Source organism: Ictalurus furcatus, chromosome 16 (genome assembly GCF_023375685.1).
Source record: "Ictalurus furcatus strain D&B chromosome 16, Billie_1.0, whole genome shotgun sequence".
In the NCBI taxonomy this organism is placed as follows: domain Eukaryota; kingdom Metazoa; phylum Chordata; class Actinopteri; order Siluriformes; family Ictaluridae; genus Ictalurus; species Ictalurus furcatus.
The window spans coordinates 10,372,605-10,392,673 of NC_071270.1; the positions used below are offsets into that span (position 1 = coordinate 10,372,605).

Consider the following 20,069-nt stretch of genomic DNA (forward strand, 5'->3'; position numbering starts at 1 on the left):
CCGCTCTAAATAAACATACAAAGATGACTGCCTGAAGAAAACAATCAAATTTCCTACACATTTATGATATGGGGTTGCATGGCAGGTAAAGAACCAGGGGAGACCTCAACAGTCAATGCACAGGTGTACACTGAAATTTTGGACACTTTTCTAATTCCATAGGTAGAAAATAGGTTTGGAGGTGATGAAGTCATTTTTCAGGATGATGATGCATCTTGCCACAGTGCAAAGAGTGTTAAAGCTTTTCTTCAGAAAAGGCAGATCATGCCAATGACATGGCTAGCGAACACTCGGAAGTTTAAAAAATAAGTCCATGACAAGGTTCCATCCTGCAAAGCTGATCTGTCAACCATTATTCAAGAAAGTTGGAACCAACTTGATGGAGAATATTGTTTTTCATTTGTGAAGTCCATGCCTCAAAGAATTCAGGCTGTCATAAAAGCCAGAGGAGGAGCAACAAAGTACTAATTGTGATTTTTTTTTTTTTTTTTTTTTTTTTTTTTTTGGTTGATGATTCCATATTTTTTTCCTCTACTTGATCTGGAAAAAAATATGCCATTAATGAAAACAATTTAATTTAACTTGTTTGAGGTACAGTATGTTTCACAAAGCCAGAATGTTCAGCTATTCAACAAAAATTGTTTTGTGTCATATCTGTGATTTGTTTATTTGCTACAAATTTAAAAAATCCGACTGAGTGTGGTGATTCCATAATTGTTTGCCAGGGGTTGTAGGAGATGAATGGAAATTAAGGGCAGCATGTATTTTTGGACTATAAAGCCTGCATGCCAGCTGGGAAAACACCACTGGGCACTTAGTGTTAAGCACTCAGTATTTGTGGGATTTCAGAAACTTAACATTAGATTGCAATGCTAATTAGACGTTGCATCTATTAGTTGTGTGTATACATACAAAAATACAGTCCCCTCTGAAACTACTGGAACATTAAGGCCAATTCATTTGTTAGTGCTATACACCAAAGACATTTGGGTTTGAGATCAAACAATGAATATGAGACAAAAGTTTAGGATTTCAGCTTTTATTTCCTGGTATTTACATCTAAATGTGTTAAACAACATAAAACAGAATCCTTTATATCAGATCACCCAATTTTTAGGCGAGCACAATTATAGGAACAAATAAGTGTTGAAGTAAATCAAAGTAAATAACACTTAATATTTGGTTGCATGTCCCTTGCTTGCAAAAACTGCATCAAGCCTGCAACTCATTGACATCACAAAATTGTAGGTTACTTCTTTTGTGATGCTTTCCCAGGCTTTTACCACAGCCTCTTTCAGTTATCGTGGGCGGGTGGGGTGTCTCCTCTTCAGGAGGTGAAATGCGGCTCAATTTGGTTGTCTGGTGAGTGACTTGACCAGTCTAAAACCTTCCACCTTTTCCACCTGATTAAGTTCTTTGTTGAGTTGGCAGCATGTTTTGGATGATTGTCTTGCTGCATGATGAAGTTCTTCCCAATTAATTTGGATGCATTTCTCTGCAAAATGGCAGACAAAATGTTCCTATAAACTTCTGAATTCATTCTGCTGCTACCATCATGAGTTACATCATCAATAAAGATTAGTGAGACTGTTCCAGAAGCAGCCATACAAGTCCAAGTCCATGAAACTACCTCCACCATGTTTCACAGATGAGCTTGTATGTTTTGTATCATGAGCAGATCTTTTCTTTCTCCACACTTTGGCCTTTCCATCACTTTGGTAGAGGTTAATCTTGGTTTCAGAACTTTTCTGGCTCATCTCTGTATTTCTTTGCGAATTCCAATCTGGCTTTCTGATTCTAACTGCTGATGAGTGGTTTGTATCTTGTAGTATGGCCTCTATATTTCTGCTCTCTGAGTCTTTGAATGGTGGATTTTGATACCTTCACCCCTGCCCTGTGGAGGTTGTTGGTGATGTCGCTGACTGTTGTTTTGGGGTTTTTCTTCACAGCTGTCAATGTTTCCGTCATCAGCTGTTGTCGTTTTCCATGGCTGAGCCATTCGTTGTCTGTTGCTTAGTACACCAGTGGTGCCTTTCTTTTCCAGGACATTACAAATAGTTTTATTGGCTATGCCCAATGTTTACACAATGCCTTTGATCTTTCTTTTTACCTCAGCTTCAAAATGACTTGATTTTCTCCCACAGACAGATCTTTGATCTTCATGTTTGCTTATCCTTTTTAACAACAAATGCAGTATTAAAACTGCATTTGTTTCAGGTGTGGTTAATACAACAAATGCAGCAGGTAAAACTGAAGGCTAAAACCAAGAGCAGGGTTCATGCAAGGTGTTTGAAGTGCTTAGATTTGGCTTTTTGACATTTATGTACTAGAAAAGCTTGAAATAGACATTTTTTAATCTTGTCGTGCTTAAACAGTGCTTGAATTATAAAATGTGAATACACGTGCATCTCAAGAAAATTTAATATCGTTAATTTTGTCCGTAATTTAATTCAAAAAGTGGAACTTTCATATATTCTAGATTCATTACACATAACGTGAACTATTTCAAGCCTTTTTGTTTTGTTTTAATTTTGATGATTAAAACTTACAGCTCATGGAAATCAAAAATCCAGTATCTCAAAATATTAGAATAAAGAATTTATAATGCAGAAAAATCAATCATCTGAAAAGTATGTTACTTTACTTGGTCGGGACTCCTTTTGCACAAATTACTGCATCAATGCAGCGTGACATGGAGGCAATCAGCCTGTGGCACTGCTGAGGTGTTCTGGAAGCCCAGGTTGCTTTGATAGCGGCCTTCAGCTCGTCTGTATTGTTGGGTCTGGTGTCTCTCAGATTCTCTGTGGGGTTCAGGTCAGGTGAGTTGGCTGGCCAATCAAGCATAGTAACACCATGGTCAGCAAACCAGTTACTAGTAGTTTTGGCACTGTGGCCAGGTGCCAAGTCCTGCTGGAAAAGGAAATCAGCATCTTCATAAAGCTTGTCAGCAGATGGAAGCATGAAGTGCTTTAAAATCCCCGGGTAGACTCTGCATTGACTCTCAACTTGAGAAAACACAGTGGACAAACACCAGCAGATGACATGGCACCCCAAATCATCACTGACTGTGGAAACTTCACACTGGACTTCAAGCAACTTGGATTCTGTGCTTCACCACTCTTCCTCCAGACTCTGGGACCTTGATTTCCAAATGAAATGTAAAATTTACTTTCATCTTCCGCATGATTGTGGTTGTGTGTACTGAACCAGACTGAGAGATTAAAGGCTCAGGAAACCTTTGCAGGTGTTTTTAGTTTAGTTGATTCAAGCACTTCTCAGGTCGACATTTCTGTATTATAAATTCTTTATTCAAATATTTTGAGATACAGGATTTTGCTTCAAGATTAAAACAAAAAAAGGCTTGAAATATTTAAATTTGTGTGTAATGAATCTAGAATATATGAAAGTTTCACTTTTTGACTTAAATTATGGAAAAAAACCCTCTTTTACACAATATTCAAAAATTTTTTAGATGCACCTGTAAATATTAATTCCCCCCTCCTCACTATTCACTTGCTCATTTTGACAGAGACCACTTTTCAGACTCCTTTAGCTACTTTTTTCCTCAAAAACACACAGCAACAAATCTAGCACTCTAATTTTGGGCAAACCTTAGCTGCTTTCCAAGAAGAGAGTGGCCATTAATGCTGCATGAGTGCGAGGTCCTGCTTTCCTGCTGCAGACACCCCTCTCTCTGCAGCTACTCTGTTCAGTGAGGAGCAGAGAGGAGCAGCACCTTCATTCGTTTCTAACTTTCTCTCTGAGTTATCATTAAAATATAGATGAAATCACAGCACAACTGCTGTCTTTAACTTATGTGTGTGGTGATTTTGTCAGTCGACGTTGCGGTTATAAATCAGGATTTTAACAGTGCTGAGCAGCAACTTAGAAATGGCTTTGAAGTGACTGCTGGTTAACATGTAGTCTTAATGGGCCGTGTTACAGTCACTATTTCATACTCGTTCCGTTGTCTGACATCAGAAACAGAAAAATATGTAAATAAGAACAGCTTTATTGGGAATTCGGCTGTATTAAAATACAGTATGTGAGCACAGGGAGTAGGAAAGAAGCAAACAGATGTAAAGAGCTGACACTAGGCAGAATGCAAATATGATGCGATTATGTATTGAATATTCTAATTAGAGCATGACATCACCTAGCGACATTTAGCAACCTTCCATTGAAAGTTGTTGGCAACAGTGCTCCTGTCACACACCTGGAGTATATTGACGTTATGGTGAAGACAAAGCATTGCCTGGGAAATGCAAATTTAGTCCTGCATGGCTGGAAAAGGTGCCATATATAAATTGGTTTGTTTAATTATTATTATTTAAAAAAATTGTAATTTAAAAAGAATAATTAAAGAATATGCTTGAATGACATATCTTGTACAGCCCTTGAAAACAAAAAAAATAGTGCTTGAAAAGTCCTTGAAAGTCCTGGAATTTCATTATGAAGCAACTGTACAAACTCTGCAACAGTAGATTTTCAGTGCTATTTATTGTTTCAACAATCAATCTAACAGGATAAGAAACAACTGTCAGTGACATGTTCCAATATCTTTGCTGTTTTGAGTGGTCTGATGCTAAATGTGCGATATTCTATGTTGTTTAAACAAATATACATATAAATACCGGGAAATAAAAGCTGAAGTTCTAAACTCGTCTCATTTGCATCTTTTGATCTCAAACCCAAATGTCTTCAGTCTGAAGCAAAAAAAAATAAAATAAATAATTGGCCTTGCCATTCCAATAGTTTCTGAGGGGACTGTATATATGATCAGATAAAATAAAGAATTCTACATCCCTGGATGCAAATCTTTGACTGTAAAATACAACCAAAAATGAGCTTTATATTTCAATCTGAGTGCATTTAGGTATATACAGTGTGTATTTCGAATTTAGCAGTCAGTAGTCTGCAGCAGTAGCTGAAAATAGGTAGCACTTCCTCTAGCTCCTTAGCTTTAACTAACCCAAATCACACTCTTAGTTATTTAGGTCTTTTTGTGCAATAGTATATAATAACACCCATAGTAATTAGCATGGCAGAAGCAACCAAAGAGATGAAGCCCACAACAGGGCGCTTGGCCAGCACATGACACACAGGTGAGTGTTCAGGTGGGTGGGGACAGGGTTGTGGGGGACTACCGGGGACTGGGAACCCATTATTGTCAATAATTTTTTTGTAGTGGGTTAGAGAAGATTTCACTATGTCCTCCTCCTGCACATGGCCATACATGCCAAAGCCAGGGTCATGCCGATCATTAAATGCGTATGCAAAGTAGCCTTTCAAATTGACTCCATCCAGTGCGTATGCTGGGAAAAAAACAGACAGTTGAGAAGCTATTAATAAGCTCTAATCTGAGCTGAGTTATATTGATATAGCTGGATTGTTAGCAAATAAACAAGATAAGAAATCTACTAAGGAGTATCTAAACAAATATTTTGCCAAAAAATAGATAACATGCCATTGTGAAATATGTCTGTGTGGTTCGCATCAATGTTCACTGGCTCACTCAAGGTCAGTGAACTACCCCTGCACTGTGCTGTGTAATGATTAATTGGCTTTGGTGGTGTTTGCCTTCTGATGTAAACTTAATGTACACAAACAGAACTGAGTGAACCATCACTCATCAAACTAAGCTTCAAAATGTAAAAGCATATATTCTATTTTTATTCATGTTACACCCTAAATACCTAATATTGGCAGATAGAAAAAAAAATAGGAGTGATCTTACCTTTTAAGGCCTCATTGATATAGTTGTACAGATAGTAAACTCGTAGACTGTCTTTGAATTTGGCTATGTCTTCTTGAACCCCATTGGCCATGACATAAATTGGCACACCTTTGTAATGTGAAGCAACCCAGTTGAGGGCTTTGCGTAGGCCCCAAGGAACCACTGGAGAGTTACGCCTTGGAGACATTATCCAGGTTACATCTGAAATCAGCTGTACCTCTAATGTGTCCTTGAACAAGTACTTATCCTCCACTTCATCGTACACCATGGAGGTTGTGAAATGACTGAGGGCAAAGAAGTCATAGGTGCCTCTGACCAGTTGTTGATCTTCTTCACTGAATGTGGGTAAGTGGTAGTTAAACAGGTCTATAGTGTTTCGCTGCTGGAGCCACTGGCGCATCACTGGTGGATAGTCTCCACTGCCGAAGATGGGTTCTGCAAACCAACCCACACGTAGATCCAGAACTCGCTTCGCAGGGGCCATGTCTTCTCGGTTGAAAGAAAATGCAGGTTCAACCCAGTCCATATGCAGCACCAAAGAGGCTTTCCCACCTTGTGACTGGCGAAACTCACTGTCATACACACGCCAGGCTAGAGCATGGGCGCGAAGCAACTGATGGCCGACTGCATAGCCAAGGTTTTCATCATTGGGTTCGTTCAGAGTGATCCACAACTTAACATGATCCCCAAGCCTTTGAAAACACAGCCTAGCATAACCAGCAAAGGCCTGCACTGTCTCTTCACTTTGCCAACCTCTGTTGTTCTCCAGTGGCACAGGTAGACTGGAGAGTTTTCCAGTGTGGTGCCAAAGAGTGACCACTGGGGTGATGTTGGCTCTCCGGAGCTCACTAACAAAGCAGTGGTAATAGCTTAGCAAGGTGTCATTAGCTTCTGATACACGACCTGTAGGAACTATAGAGGACCAGTTGAGGGAGAAGTGGAAATGGGAAACGTGCATGTGTTGGATATCTGATACTTGTTGCCGGATTGCAGCAAAGTCAACACAATGGCGCCTTCTGTGCATGGGGACTTCCACACCCTCCAGCTTTTTCAGTTTTCCATTGTCTGAGATGTTCCAGATGTACACACTTGAGTCAACAAACTGCATTGGTGTAGTCTCCACCTGTTCACATATATACATTGTCAAACTTCTTTAGCATATTCAATGGCATATTATGATATTATATTAAGAATTAAGGACCAGTCAAAGAGGTCCCAATATACAGACAGAAATATACAACTGGAAAAAAAAAACACAAAAAAAAAAACTGTTTAACCTTTATCCTATGATGAAACATTTATATTCTGATTGAATGGTCTCTTCCAAGATGACAATCTCCCCATCCACAGGGAACAAGCACTCAGTGAATGGTTTCATAAGTATGAAAATTATGTAAATAATATGGTATGGCCTTTAAAGAAGCGGTGGGTGATGACAAAAACATGATATCAATATATATAGGTTTGCTCACAAACTGCCAGCAATACAGAAGAAAAATAAAGGAGAAAAATAAAAATCTGTTAATTTTTTTACATTTTGTAGTTTTAAAAATTAAATACAAAAATGAAAAAAATCATCCATGCTAAAAGTACATGCACACATATCAAAATAGCTTCATTCACAACGTTTCTGTTCCATGACCTTCATCAGGCATATACAAACAATCTATTCAACACAATCTCAAACATGACCAATCGCTACAGTGTTCCATCATTACCAATCACAATCAGTGATGTAATACATGATTGTAACTACATCATCATATAAAAGGGTTACATCAAAAATTTTTTACAAATTACATAAACAAATGGTCATAAACAAATAAACATAACTGTATAGCATCACATTAAACAATGCTTCATCATTCATGCCCATGGGTGATAATGTGTGAAGAGTAACAATCCAAAATAACTCACGTCTCTGTGACAGTATTTCTATATCACCCCCTCTCAGTGCCACATTCACTTTTTCAATACCACAAAAGCGTAAGGGGGAAATATCATGATTCAAAGAAAGAAAATGGACCACAACAGAATAAATGACATCCTTACACTTTTGTGGTATTGAAAAAGTGAATGTGGCACTGAGAGGGGGTGATATAGAAATGCTGTCATAGAGACGTGAGTTACTTTGGACTGTTACTCTTCAGACTTTATCACCTATGGGCATGAATGATGAAGCATTGTTTAATGTGATGCTATAGAGTTATGTTTACTTGTTTATGACCATTTTCTATGTAATTTGTAAAAAAAAAAAAAAAATGATGTAGCCCTTTTATATGATGATGTGGTTACAATGATGTATTACGTCGCTGATTGTGATTGGTAATGATGGATCACTGCAGTGATTGGTCATGTGTTGATTTTAAATGAGATTGTGTTGAATAGATTGTTTTTCTATGCCTGATGATGGTCATGGAACCAAAACGTCTTGAATAATGCTATTTTGACGTGTGCAAATACTTTTAGTGTGCGGGATTTTTTTCATTTTTGATTTTCAACTTTGTTTGTGGTCCTTTTTACCTACGCCTCTATCTATCACCTGCAGGTGTGCAAGGTTAACTGTTGATTGAAAGATTAAACACACTGCTTGCACTCTGTTATGGTGGCTTAACAGCTTACTAAGATATTTTATGTATGTTTTTCATTGTGCACTACAAGGCCAAACCTATGTGGACACTCGGTCATCACACCCCTATGTGGACCTTCCTCAAACTAATATCATAAGGTTGGATGCACACAATTCTATAGGATGTCTTCCTACTTTGGAGCATTATGATTTCCCTTCACTGAAACTAACCAGCCTAAACCTGTTCCAGCATGACAATGTCCCTGTGCACAAAGCAAGGTCCATAAAAACATGGTTTACCAGTGTTGACATAGAAGAACTCGAGTGGCCTGCACAGAGCCCTGACTTCAACCCCACTGAACTTCTTTGGAATGAACTGAAATGCTAACTGCACCCCAGGCCTCATCACCTAACACCTAACGCCTGACCTCTTATGGCTGAATGGGCACAGATCCCCACAGCCATGCTTCAAAATCTAGTGAAAAGACTTCCCAGAAGAGTGGAACTATTATAGCAGCAAAGGGGGCAACTCCATGTTACTACCCATGGTTTTGGAAAGGGATGCTCAGCAAGCACATTTGGTTGTGATCGCCAGGTGTCCACATACTTTTGGCATTACAGTGTATTTGTCACCCATCTGTCCATTGTGTACAAGAAATGTATGCATGGTTTGATATGAAGATGAAGTGAAGACATTTTTTTTCAGTATTATGGTGTGAACATTTAATAAGAAAATCTATAACTTACCAAAAAGTTATTTATAAACAACCTGAAATTAGCTATGAATTAATTTATTTCAGATTAAATAAGCATCGTGTTGGAAAGCTAAAAAATTTAACTCTGTATAGGATTGGATAATGCATTTTGTTTAGAGTTTAGGATTTGGCAGTGAATCTAGGTCACAAGCGAACACTCCAGGATCATGAACGGAGACTGGGTTCTCCTTTCCGACCTTTGAATCTTCCTACTCACATAAAGCCATAATGACAAACATGGTCAATAAGGTGATTTTGGCAAACTACATGCTACAAGGGTCTGTATTTGGAGTAAGGACATACTCTAAATACAAATAAAGTTCAACCCGCCTCAATAGTGAGTATATTTACATGCACACTAATGCAAGCAGTTTAGCATTTTACATTTAAGGATACATGAAATTTTATCCAATTTAGGATTTTCAGTGCATACATACTCTTAACCTAGTTTTTTTGTTCATGTGTGTAGGGATAACTGGATCTAACAGGAGAAGAGCTACTCTAGAAGCAGTCATCACCCCAATCTTAACACAGACAGACGGAGTTAGTTAGCTTAATATTGTATACATGTAAACATACTCATGAAGCACTTTCTAAATGCATTAATAAGGGCTTCCCCTTAGTGTCAAACAACTTTTAACACACTTTAGCATCCTCTTTCCATTTGTCATTGATGTAATTATTAAATAAACCAACCCTGCGTCCCAATTCGCATACTATCCGTATTAAATAGTATCGACCAAAAGGTACCTGTTGGTCTACTATTTCTGGTAGATTTTCAAAGTGTGAAAAAAGTGTGGAATCATGGACAGTTTTTCAGCTAAATTGCCCACAGCTCCTTGTGATGGTTTGCTTCATTGAATTCAAGGACACATTTTATAGAGGTGTGAATGAAATGTGGAAAAATAAATCAAGGGAATAATAAATTAAATTAAACAGTACAAATAATAAATGAAGAAAAGCTGAAATGCAACAAGGAGTTTTTGTTTATAGTGACAGTGTTCTCTTCCAGTCAACAAAGTTCTCTTGCTTTACATGACGTGTAAGTATAGCCCAGTACTTGCATACTCTTTTACTACACCCTCAAAAGTATGTACATTTTTCTTCACAAAAAGAGTACATACTTTTAGTATATAATATATGTATGCCAACTGGGACATGGGGCAAATGTTCACTTTAAAGTTACAATCTGCCTTAATAGGTTACATATAATTAACTAGTTCTGAACCCTGATGGGCAAATAGTATCCCATAAATTATGCCTCAGAAGTTTGTCTTTCAGCACGTCACTTGATCCAAGATCAAAGTATACAAAAGTTATGGTTAATGTGTATTTTCTAAAAAGACTTAAGTGGCACATTCACCAAACTCTCTCACAACACAAGAAACTCTAATTACAGTGTGGCAGCCTTAAACTATCTATCTAAACCTTTTCTGAACTTTTAATTCACTTTCATATTTATTCATCATATTGTGCAATACAAATATTAATAAACTGCCTGCTATGTTCAGGAGTAGAAAATTAAGTGCTCTCCTTAAAGAAACACTTCATCTAAATGACCAATAATTGATTAAAATGTGTAACGGGCAATAGAAATAGTTCCTGTAAATAAAAAAGTTTTTAAAATGTCTGCATTTTAGAAATTAAAGTGTAACTGAAAGTGATATAGCCAATAAGAGTTATTTTTTTCTTTAATTAAGGCATGATTGGTGAACTGTTACTTCTAGTTTTAGAAGTGCTTGAACAAATAACATTGTTCTGTACCTGTATGGAGTTTGCAGCCACTCCCCATGTGAAATCACACGGAAAAACACCAACAAGAGGCCTATTCTCGGGGAGTTGAGGAAAGCCATTCTTCTCGATTAATTTACTGTAAAACATGGCTGAGGTCTTTGGCTCTCTCGTCAGGTGATCAGATTTGAAGTCTACGTAGTAAAGACCGCGCCGTATTCCATACTCCCGATACCACTCAAAGCCATCGAGCAATGACCAGGCAGTATATCCAAACACATTCACTTTGTCCAGTCGAATTGCTGAGAAGAGTCAGTAGCAAGAAGAAAGTACATCAGTGTGTGTTCACAGATTAATTAACGTGTGATATTTTAAAAACTCGGTTACATTTTATAGGACTTTATACTGATTATGTATACTAAGACATCGGCTATGGTTGTTCATACACGTCTACTGTTAGCCTGGTATATGATCAAATTCATGGCAAGTGTCATAACTTAAATTTACTTACATATATTAAATGTTTTTTTTTAAATAAACCTGAGGGGAAAAATGTCCAATGTCTTTATAAACAAAAATTAACATTCAGATTTAAAATATTTATTTAGATGGCCAAACTGATAGATGATATCATTTTTGAAGAAAATTCTGGATTGTTTCTGGAGGTTAAAAAAACTATTTTCAATAGCTAGATCTTGTAGTCTGGAATGGATTATATATATATATATATATATATATATATTTTTTCAGTGCATCCGGAAAGTATTCACAGCGCTTCACTTTTCCCACGTTTTGTTATGTTACAACCTTATTCCAAAATGGATTAAATTCATTATTTTCCTCAGAATTCTACAAACAATACCCCATAATGACAACGTGAAAGAAGTTTGTTTGAAATCTTTGCAAATTTATTAAAAATAAAAAAAGCACATGTACATAAGTATTCACAGCCTTTGCAGTGACACTCAAAATTGAGCTCAGGTGCATCCTCTTTCCACTGATCATCCTTGAGATGTTTCTACAACTTGATTGGAGTCCACCTGTGGTAAATTCAGTTGATTGGACATGATTTGGAAACATCTGTCTATATAAGATCCCACAGTTAACAATGCATGTGAGAGCACAAACCAGGCCATGAAGTCCAAAGAATTGTCTGTAGACCTCCGAGACAGGATTGTATCGAGGCACAGATCTGGGGAAGGGTACAGAAACATTTCTGCAGCACTAAAGGTCCCAATGAGTACAGTGCCCTCCATCATCCGTAAATGGAAGAAGTTTGGAACCACCAGGACTCTTCCTAGAGCTGGCTGCCTGGCCAAACTGAGTGATCGGGGGAGAAGGGCCTTAGTCAGGGAGGTCACCAAAAACCTGATGGTCACTCTGACAGAGCTCCAGCATGTCTCTGTGGAGAGAGGAGAACCTTCCAGAAGAACAACCATCTCTGCGGCACTCCACCAATCAGGCCTATATGGTAGAGTGGCCAGACGGAAGCCACTCCTCAGTAAAAGGCACATGACAGTCCACCTGGAGTTTGCTAAAAGGCACCTGAAGGACTCTCAGACCATGATGAAACAAAGATGGAACTCTTTGGCCTGAATGGCAAGCGTCACGTCTGGAGGAAACCAGGCACCACTCATCACCTGGCCAATACCATCCCTACAGTGAAGCATTGTGGTGAAGCATCATGCTGTGGGGATGTTTTTCAGCAGTAGGTACTGGGAGACTAATCAGGATCGAGGAAAACATGAATGCAGCAATGTACAGAGACATCCTTGATGAAGACCTGCTCTAGATCGCTCTGGACCTCAGACTGGGGCGAAGGTTCATCTTCCAACAGGACAACAACCCTAAGCACACGGCCAAGATAACGGAGGAGTGGCTACAGGACAACTCTGTGAATGTCCTTTAGTGGCCCAGCCAGAGCCCAGACTTGAACCCGATTGAACACCTCTGGAGAGATCTGAAAATGGCTGTGCACCGATGCTTCCCATCCAACCTGATGGAGCTTGAGAGGTCCTGCAAAGAAGAATGGGAGAAACTACCCAAAAATTGGTGTGCCAAGATTGTAGCATCATACTCAAAAAGACTTGAGGCTGTAATTGGTGCCAAAGGTGCTTCAACATAGTATTGAGCGAAGGCTGTGAATATTTATGTGCATGTGCTTTTTTTGTTTTTTATTTTTAATAAATTTGCAAAGATTTCAAACAAATTTCTTTCACGTTGTCATTATGGGGTATTGTTTGTAGAATTTTGTGGAAAATAATGAATTTAATCCATTTTGGAATAAGGCTGTAACATAACAAAATGTGGTAAAAAGTTAAGCGCTGTGAATACTTTCCGGGTGCACTGTATATATATGTATATATATATGTATATATATATATATATATATATATATATATATATATATATATATATATATATATATATATATATATATATACACATATATACATATATATATATTCTGCATTTTATAGCCAATAGTATAGAGAGCAAATTACAGTAATTTTCTTTCAGTCAGCTGTAAAGTGACAATCCACACACTCTGCACAAAAGGGTCAGGTAAAAAATTATATAAGATAATATTTGCCAGCCAATCATCATCCAGGAGGAATATGCAAGATAGGTGGCCATGGCTGTTCACGTCTATATACAAAGTACATACTGACTAATGACTGGAGAGAGAATGAGAGAGAGAGGAGAGAGAGAGAGAGAGAGAGAGAGAGAGAGAGAGAGAGAGAGAGAGAGAGAATATTGTAAATGTAAATTTAAAGCAACCTTAGAGCATAGCTGTAATTTACAGCACTTTAGGGTTTTGCTAGCTAGAATGTCAAAACTCTGATGTCCCAAGTCTCTAAATAGCTATTCACTAAAATAGAACTTTGTAATACTAAGATTATGGCTTTGCAAGAATTTGACTGATAAATGTGCTCTAATTGTGGAATATTTTTTACTTCTTTTTTTATTTTTATTTTTTTTACTATTCAGGCAGTAACAGACTGAATCATAGAAATGGGAAATAGAAAAAGTGAAAATTATTTAACTAGGTTGACTAGCTAGACTCAACCACAGCAAATTGAATACTCCCTTTTTTTAAAAACTTTTTTGGAGAGCCATGTTTACGTTATTAAACTAAGTTTCTGCTTCTCTTCACCTACCCTTCAGAGTCTCCACTATGAAACGTTTGAGGTAGTACATGTGCTTGGCATCCTTTGTCTTGGTATTGCCATTGACAAACCAACCACTTTCCACCACAAAGATGGGAGGCTTGTTGTACTCTGAGTGAACCCAGAAGAGAAGCATGCGTAGATCCAGATCCTCAATCTGCCCGAAGCGCAGGCTGTCATTAATCAGCTGGAAACTGAGAGCAGGCCCATGAGACAGGGCAAAGAAATCAGCAGTGCCATTAACATACTGCCTCTCTGCCTCAGTAAATGATGGTAGTCTGTGCGTGAGGTTGTGCTTCATGCACGGTGGATAATCTCCATCTACAAACAGTGGATGAGCAAACCAGCCCAGCACGAAGTCCAGCGAGCACTGACAAGCCCTTCGACTCTCCTGCCTCGTCCTGCTGGGTTTGATCCAGTGGGAAGCCAGAGCTATGGACACTCTCCCTCCCTGACGGGCACGATAGCACTCATCATACACATGCCACGCTGCAGCATGAGCCTGGTGCAGGACAGTCAGAGGCAAAGGGGTCAAAAACAGTTTATCATAATGTTATGGAGTGCATGAGAAAATATCTAATTTATTGACATGACATTGTGATGAAGAAATATACATATGTGCCAGTATGGTTTATACAACCCCAATTCCGAAAAAGTTGGCACAGTTTGGAAAATGCTAATAAAAACAAAGAGGAGTGATTTGAAATGTACTTTGACTTGTATTTAAACAAAAAAACATATAAAGACAAGGTATTTGAGCTTTTACCTAATCAACTGCATAGTTTTTTGAAGGTGAACTTTTATTTTGAAACTGATGCACACAACATGTTCCAAAAAAGTTGGGACAGGGGCAATTTAGGACTAATAGCGATGTGACAAGCTGAAATAAGAAGGTGATGTGAAACACGTGAGACAATCGTCTAATCAAAGTATATAAGGAGCCTCCAAAAAAGGCCTAGTCCTTCAAGAGCAAGGATGGGTCGAGGCTCGCCAATCTGCCAACAGATGCGTCAGCGAATAATCCAACACTTTGAGAACAACATTCCCCAAAGACAAATCGGTAGGATTTTGGGCATTTCACCTTCTACAGTGCACAATATAATTAAAAGATTCATGGAATCCTTTCAAATCTTGGTGCATAAAGGGCATGGCTGGAAATGACCACTTCTGAATGTGTGTGATCTCCGATCCCTCAGATGCCATCATAAATCTGCAATGGATATCCTGACATGCGCTCAGGAATACTTTGGTAAACCTTTGCCAGTCAACACTATTCGCCGCTGCATCCACAGATGCAAGTTAAGGCTTCACTATGCAAAGCAGAAGCCATACATCAACACTGTCCAGAAGCACCGCTGAGTTCTCTGGGGTCGGTGTCATCCGAGATGGACAGCAGTACAGTGGAACTGTGTCTTATGGTTCGAAGAGTCAATATTTAAAATAGTTTTTGGACAAAACATCCAAGCTGTTTTCCCCGTCAATTCCAAAAGCCAGCGTCTGTCATAGTATATGGGGGTGTGTCAGTGCCCATGGCATGGTTAACTTGCACATCTGCGAGGGCATCATTAATGCAGAAAGATATGTACACATTTTGGATCAACATATGCTGCCATCCAGAGCAGGACAACACCAAACCACATTCTTCCCAGATTACAAGTGCACGGTTGCGTAAACAGAGAGATTTCGGGCACTGGCATGACCTGCCTGCAGTCCTGACCTGTCTCGGATTGAGAATGTGTAGAACATTATGAAATGCAAAATAAGGCAATGAAGGCCCTGTACAGTTGCGCAGCTGAAGAAATGCATAATGGATGAATGGGGAAAATTCCACTTGCTAAACTTAACCAACCGGTGTCTTCAGTGTCCAAACAATGAAATGTTATTAAATGAAAAGGTGATGTGAGGCAGTGGTAAACAGTTGACTGTCCCATCTTTTTTGGAATGTGTTGCAGGAATCAGATTTGAAATGAGAGTATATTTTCAAAAATAAACTAAATTCACAAAGTAAAATATCAAATAATGTGTTCATGTGTTTTCAGTATAGTACAGGGTGAATTGAATTTTCAAATCGCTGTTTTTGTATTTTGCATTTTCCATACTATTCCAACTTTTTCGGAATTGGGGTTGTACATTCACTATATAAACCTGTTAAAAAATAGATAACATTTTACCTGATAGATTCATAGAGTTCTAATTGGGTATGAGACAGAATACCAAATAGAATATCTAAATACAAAAAACTGGTGAGACGAATTTGCTCTTCATATCATGTATCACAATATTTCTGTTTAATATTCATTATGAGCTCTAACTCTTCTCACACATTAGGCGGCAGCAGCAGAGGTAGTAGCATACAGAGCACAAACTTTGCAATTGGGAACTTAACTGCCTCAAAGCATGCTTACTTAATAGTCCAAAAAGTTCAGCTAATCAAAAGGAAGCATTATGGTGTACTATATGTGGGTCACAAAACCCATAGCCTCATTTGAGTTGGCCCATATAAACTTATATAATAAAAGAATTATACAGAAACAGCCGGTAATATACTACTGCTAAACATTTTCACGGTGTCCAGAATTCAAACAGATCTGTAGAAGTGTAGCCATCAGAATATAAACAGCCACCATATAAACAGTATGTGCACTCTGGTTTGACCACAGTCTGATAAGTGGGTTCAAATAAACTTATTGAATCGTGGCTTTAGCGTATCATACAATGACATCCAGGGGGTTGTTATTATTTTTCTCTCCACAATGATTGTACAGAAACAACCCTGCTGAAAATGAAAAACAACAGAAACACTCACAGAAATGGTTTCCACTACAAATACCATTAAAACCCTTATTGTTCCAAAATTGGTCCTTAATGGTATCCACTAGACATAACATGCCACCAATAAAAGGCAACAAATTACCAATAGAGACTCAAAGGGACTATTTGGTACCATATGGTATTTTAATTTGATTTATTATTATTATTTTATTTTTAAACATTTTAACAGCTCTTGCATGTGAAAGTATGATCTCACAACTTGTATTAAATCGTGGTCCCTTTGTGCTGTGCATTTCGCATGACTTGACAACAGAAGCTTGCAGTGAGTTGGTGGTTACTGAGAGGATATCAGTACCAGGTCCGTATCGGATATCGGCTCATACGAAGAGTTATGATCATTTATCGTATCAAAAATGTAAAGACTATGTCCAGTGCATCCCTACAGTAATGACAGAACAGCTGAGTAACATGCTGATTTTGTACTGCATTTGTGTATTTCACTGTATTTGTATTACCTTTAAAAGATTATGCCCAACTCTAAAAGGCATATCTGGATCATTTTTAATCCCAGGTGCCACAACTCCCGTCCCATATCCGTGCCAGGCCACGACAAACGGATTGTCCATTGTGATCCAAAACTTCACATTTGAGCCGAAGGTTTGAAAACAAAAATCTGCGTAATCCCTGAACAGGTCCACAAGCACAGGGTCGCTCCAGCCTCCGTACGCGTTCTGCAGGCTCTCCGGTAAATCCCAGTGATACAGAGTCACCACGGGCTCCACTCTGATCCTCTTCAGTCCGAGGATGAGACTCTTGTAATATTCAACTCCCTTTTCGTTGTAAGTACTTCTCGTGCCGTTGGCGAAAATCCGCGGCCACGACAGAGAGAAGCGGTAGTGCGTGGCACCGAGCTGCTGGAGCGCGCGCAGATCTCCCGCCATGTTGTGGTAACTGTCGCTGCCCACATCGCCCGTGACCACCCGACTACCTGCGCGAGTGAAAGTGTCCCAGACCGACTTGCCCTTGCCGTCCTTTTGCCATGCGCCCTCCACTTGATATGCGGCGGTGCCCACGGCCCATATGAAGCCCTCGGGGAACGTGTCGTACAGGAATGCTTTATCCTCCGGATAAGGCAGTTTACTGAACCTGTCCCACGTGCGAATCCCGGCGCCTGGTTCCGCTACAAGCCGCTTCCAAAAAGCGCACGAACCGAGAATCAGGAACAGCCACAGAAAACACATTGCGCTCCGGAGGATGGCCATCTGAATAACACCTGCAGGAATGGTTAAGCGCTCTAACTCTGAGAGTTAATGTTAATACCCGACAGTGCCTCATGTGCGCGTGCTTTTCTACCTCCAGTGAAGCTGTCAATCATTAACCAGACAGTGCAAGCTTAAAGCGGTATCCAAGCGCAGGGAGCGTTCATTGCCCTACACCACATCCCTGCAAGCAGCATTTAAAGAAGGTAATGGAGTAATTACTCTGCCTACCTGCAAACAAACAAGAGCCAGGTCAGCTCATTAACCCTAGCACGACTGCCTAAATAGATATGTCTAATGCATTTTAGACCTTAATGGAGCTTTTACTATGCCACTGTTCTGCGTAAACCAATCCGTCTAATCCGCTCTATCTATCTATCTATCTATCTATCTATCTATGCATTTAAACTTCTGTAGAGAAGCCATGTACAAAAAACAACACGAATAGCTTAAAATACATTTAAGATTATGTTTTTTTAAAAAAGTGGAAAAGGCTATACATGTTGCGTTTTGCGTTTAAAACTGCCAACAGAGGTTAAAATACTGGTAACTTCTGAGGAGTTGTGAGTTCCAGATCCATATTTCCACTTTTTTAAACTGTAAATAAATTGTGCATATAACAATTTTACACACGACCTGGTTTTAGCTTGATCCCTTTCCCAAATAATAATAATAATAATAATAATAATAATAATAATAATAATAATAATAATAAAGGGTTACTGCTTGTTTTTGCGCACAATCAAATGCTTTTGCTGAATTAATGCAGCTGAAGATGTACAGTATGATCGAAACAATGTTTTAATGTGAAATTATGAAAAATATGAAAAAGACAATGGCTAGAATAAAGGCAGAATTGAACATTTTCATAGAAAGTGCAGACCACTGCTTGCTCTCAACAACTGAAATAGCACTGAATTCATTCATTTATCTTCATTAACTGTTTATCCTGGTCAGGGTTGTGGTTAACCCTGGGTGAATTATTATAACTGAAAGCTTCTTCGTCACAAGCTTGTGTTCACAGGCCAAATAAAACAGGGAAGATCAAGTGTGTCATAACTTTTCCATAACCTGTTCCCAGTCATGATTTTATTAGATAGCTGAAGTGGAAAAGCCTATGTTATGAGGGCAGTAAGTTCATCTGACATTAGCATAAGCATCTGTAATGTGGACACCTGGAAGATGAGCATGTATAATCTAATAGAGCTAGTACACTGATTATTATTAGTAAAGATTGTCTACAGGCTTGTCCACACACTGCAATACAGATCTTACAGTACATTCTTTCTAACGATTCTATGCCATTGTGTCATTAAGGAAATAATTTGATGAGATTTTCTGATTAAGGTATCAATACAATGTCTACTCACAATCTCTTCTTAATGTAACAAATGTATTTCAGGTGAGCAGGCATGGCTCCTGGACTGCTGATCTTACCGCTGCCGATATCCAAAACTTCATACAATTCAAATAATGTCATAAATGACCAGCTATTTAGATGTTTATTGGAATCAGGATCATGTATTGGAGATCACATGATGTGTGTTTGTGGTGGTGGCTCAGTGGTTAAGGCTCTGGGGTACTAATCAGAAGGTTGTGAAATCTCAGCACTGGCCAAGCTGTTAATCCCTTGAGCAAATGTGTCATTTTGGATAAGATGAGTACATGTAAATCATAACTGCTTTACGTCTCAGAGAGACAAAGCTAGGATATAGATTAAAAAAAGTACACAAAGAAGGAGAGAGAGAGAGAGAGAGAGAGAGAGAGAGCATTTTATAGACGTCTCAGAATATTGCGAATGACTCTAAACAGCTCTTCACCAAAATAGTACATTATAATACTAAGATTATGGCTTTGCAAGATTTTGACTGAGCAGTCTCCTCTAATTGTGGATCAATTTTTCCTTATTTTGTTCCCAGTTGGAAACCAGCTATAACCATTCCCAAATTACATACATATTTTCGGTATAGCTAATGTCTATGGGCAATCTTGGTGATCCATTCATTCATTCATCAAGTTTAAAGTTGGTCAGACAATATGATTCATTGCAGATTTGATTCATCTTGTTTCATTGAT

General features: G+C 38.6%; 1 protein-coding gene across 1 annotated transcript; it reads right to left on the minus strand.

Moving 5' to 3' along the window:
• Positions 1 to 3,996: 3,996 nt before the first annotated feature.
• kl (klotho) lies at positions 3,997 to 18,331 on the minus strand. The gene is made up of 5 exons (XM_053645431.1): positions 17,250 to 18,331; positions 13,954 to 14,464; positions 10,826 to 11,094; positions 5,738 to 6,860; positions 3,997 to 5,315 (listed from the first exon to the last, which is right to left on the minus strand). Exons 1-5 carry the CDS (start codon positions 17,994 to 17,996, stop codon positions 4,990 to 4,992), a joined length of 2,976 nt encoding a protein of 991 aa, XP_053501406.1. The 5' UTR covers positions 17,997 to 18,331; the 3' UTR covers positions 3,997 to 4,989.
• Between the last annotated feature and the right edge of the window lie 1,738 nt (positions 18,332 to 20,069).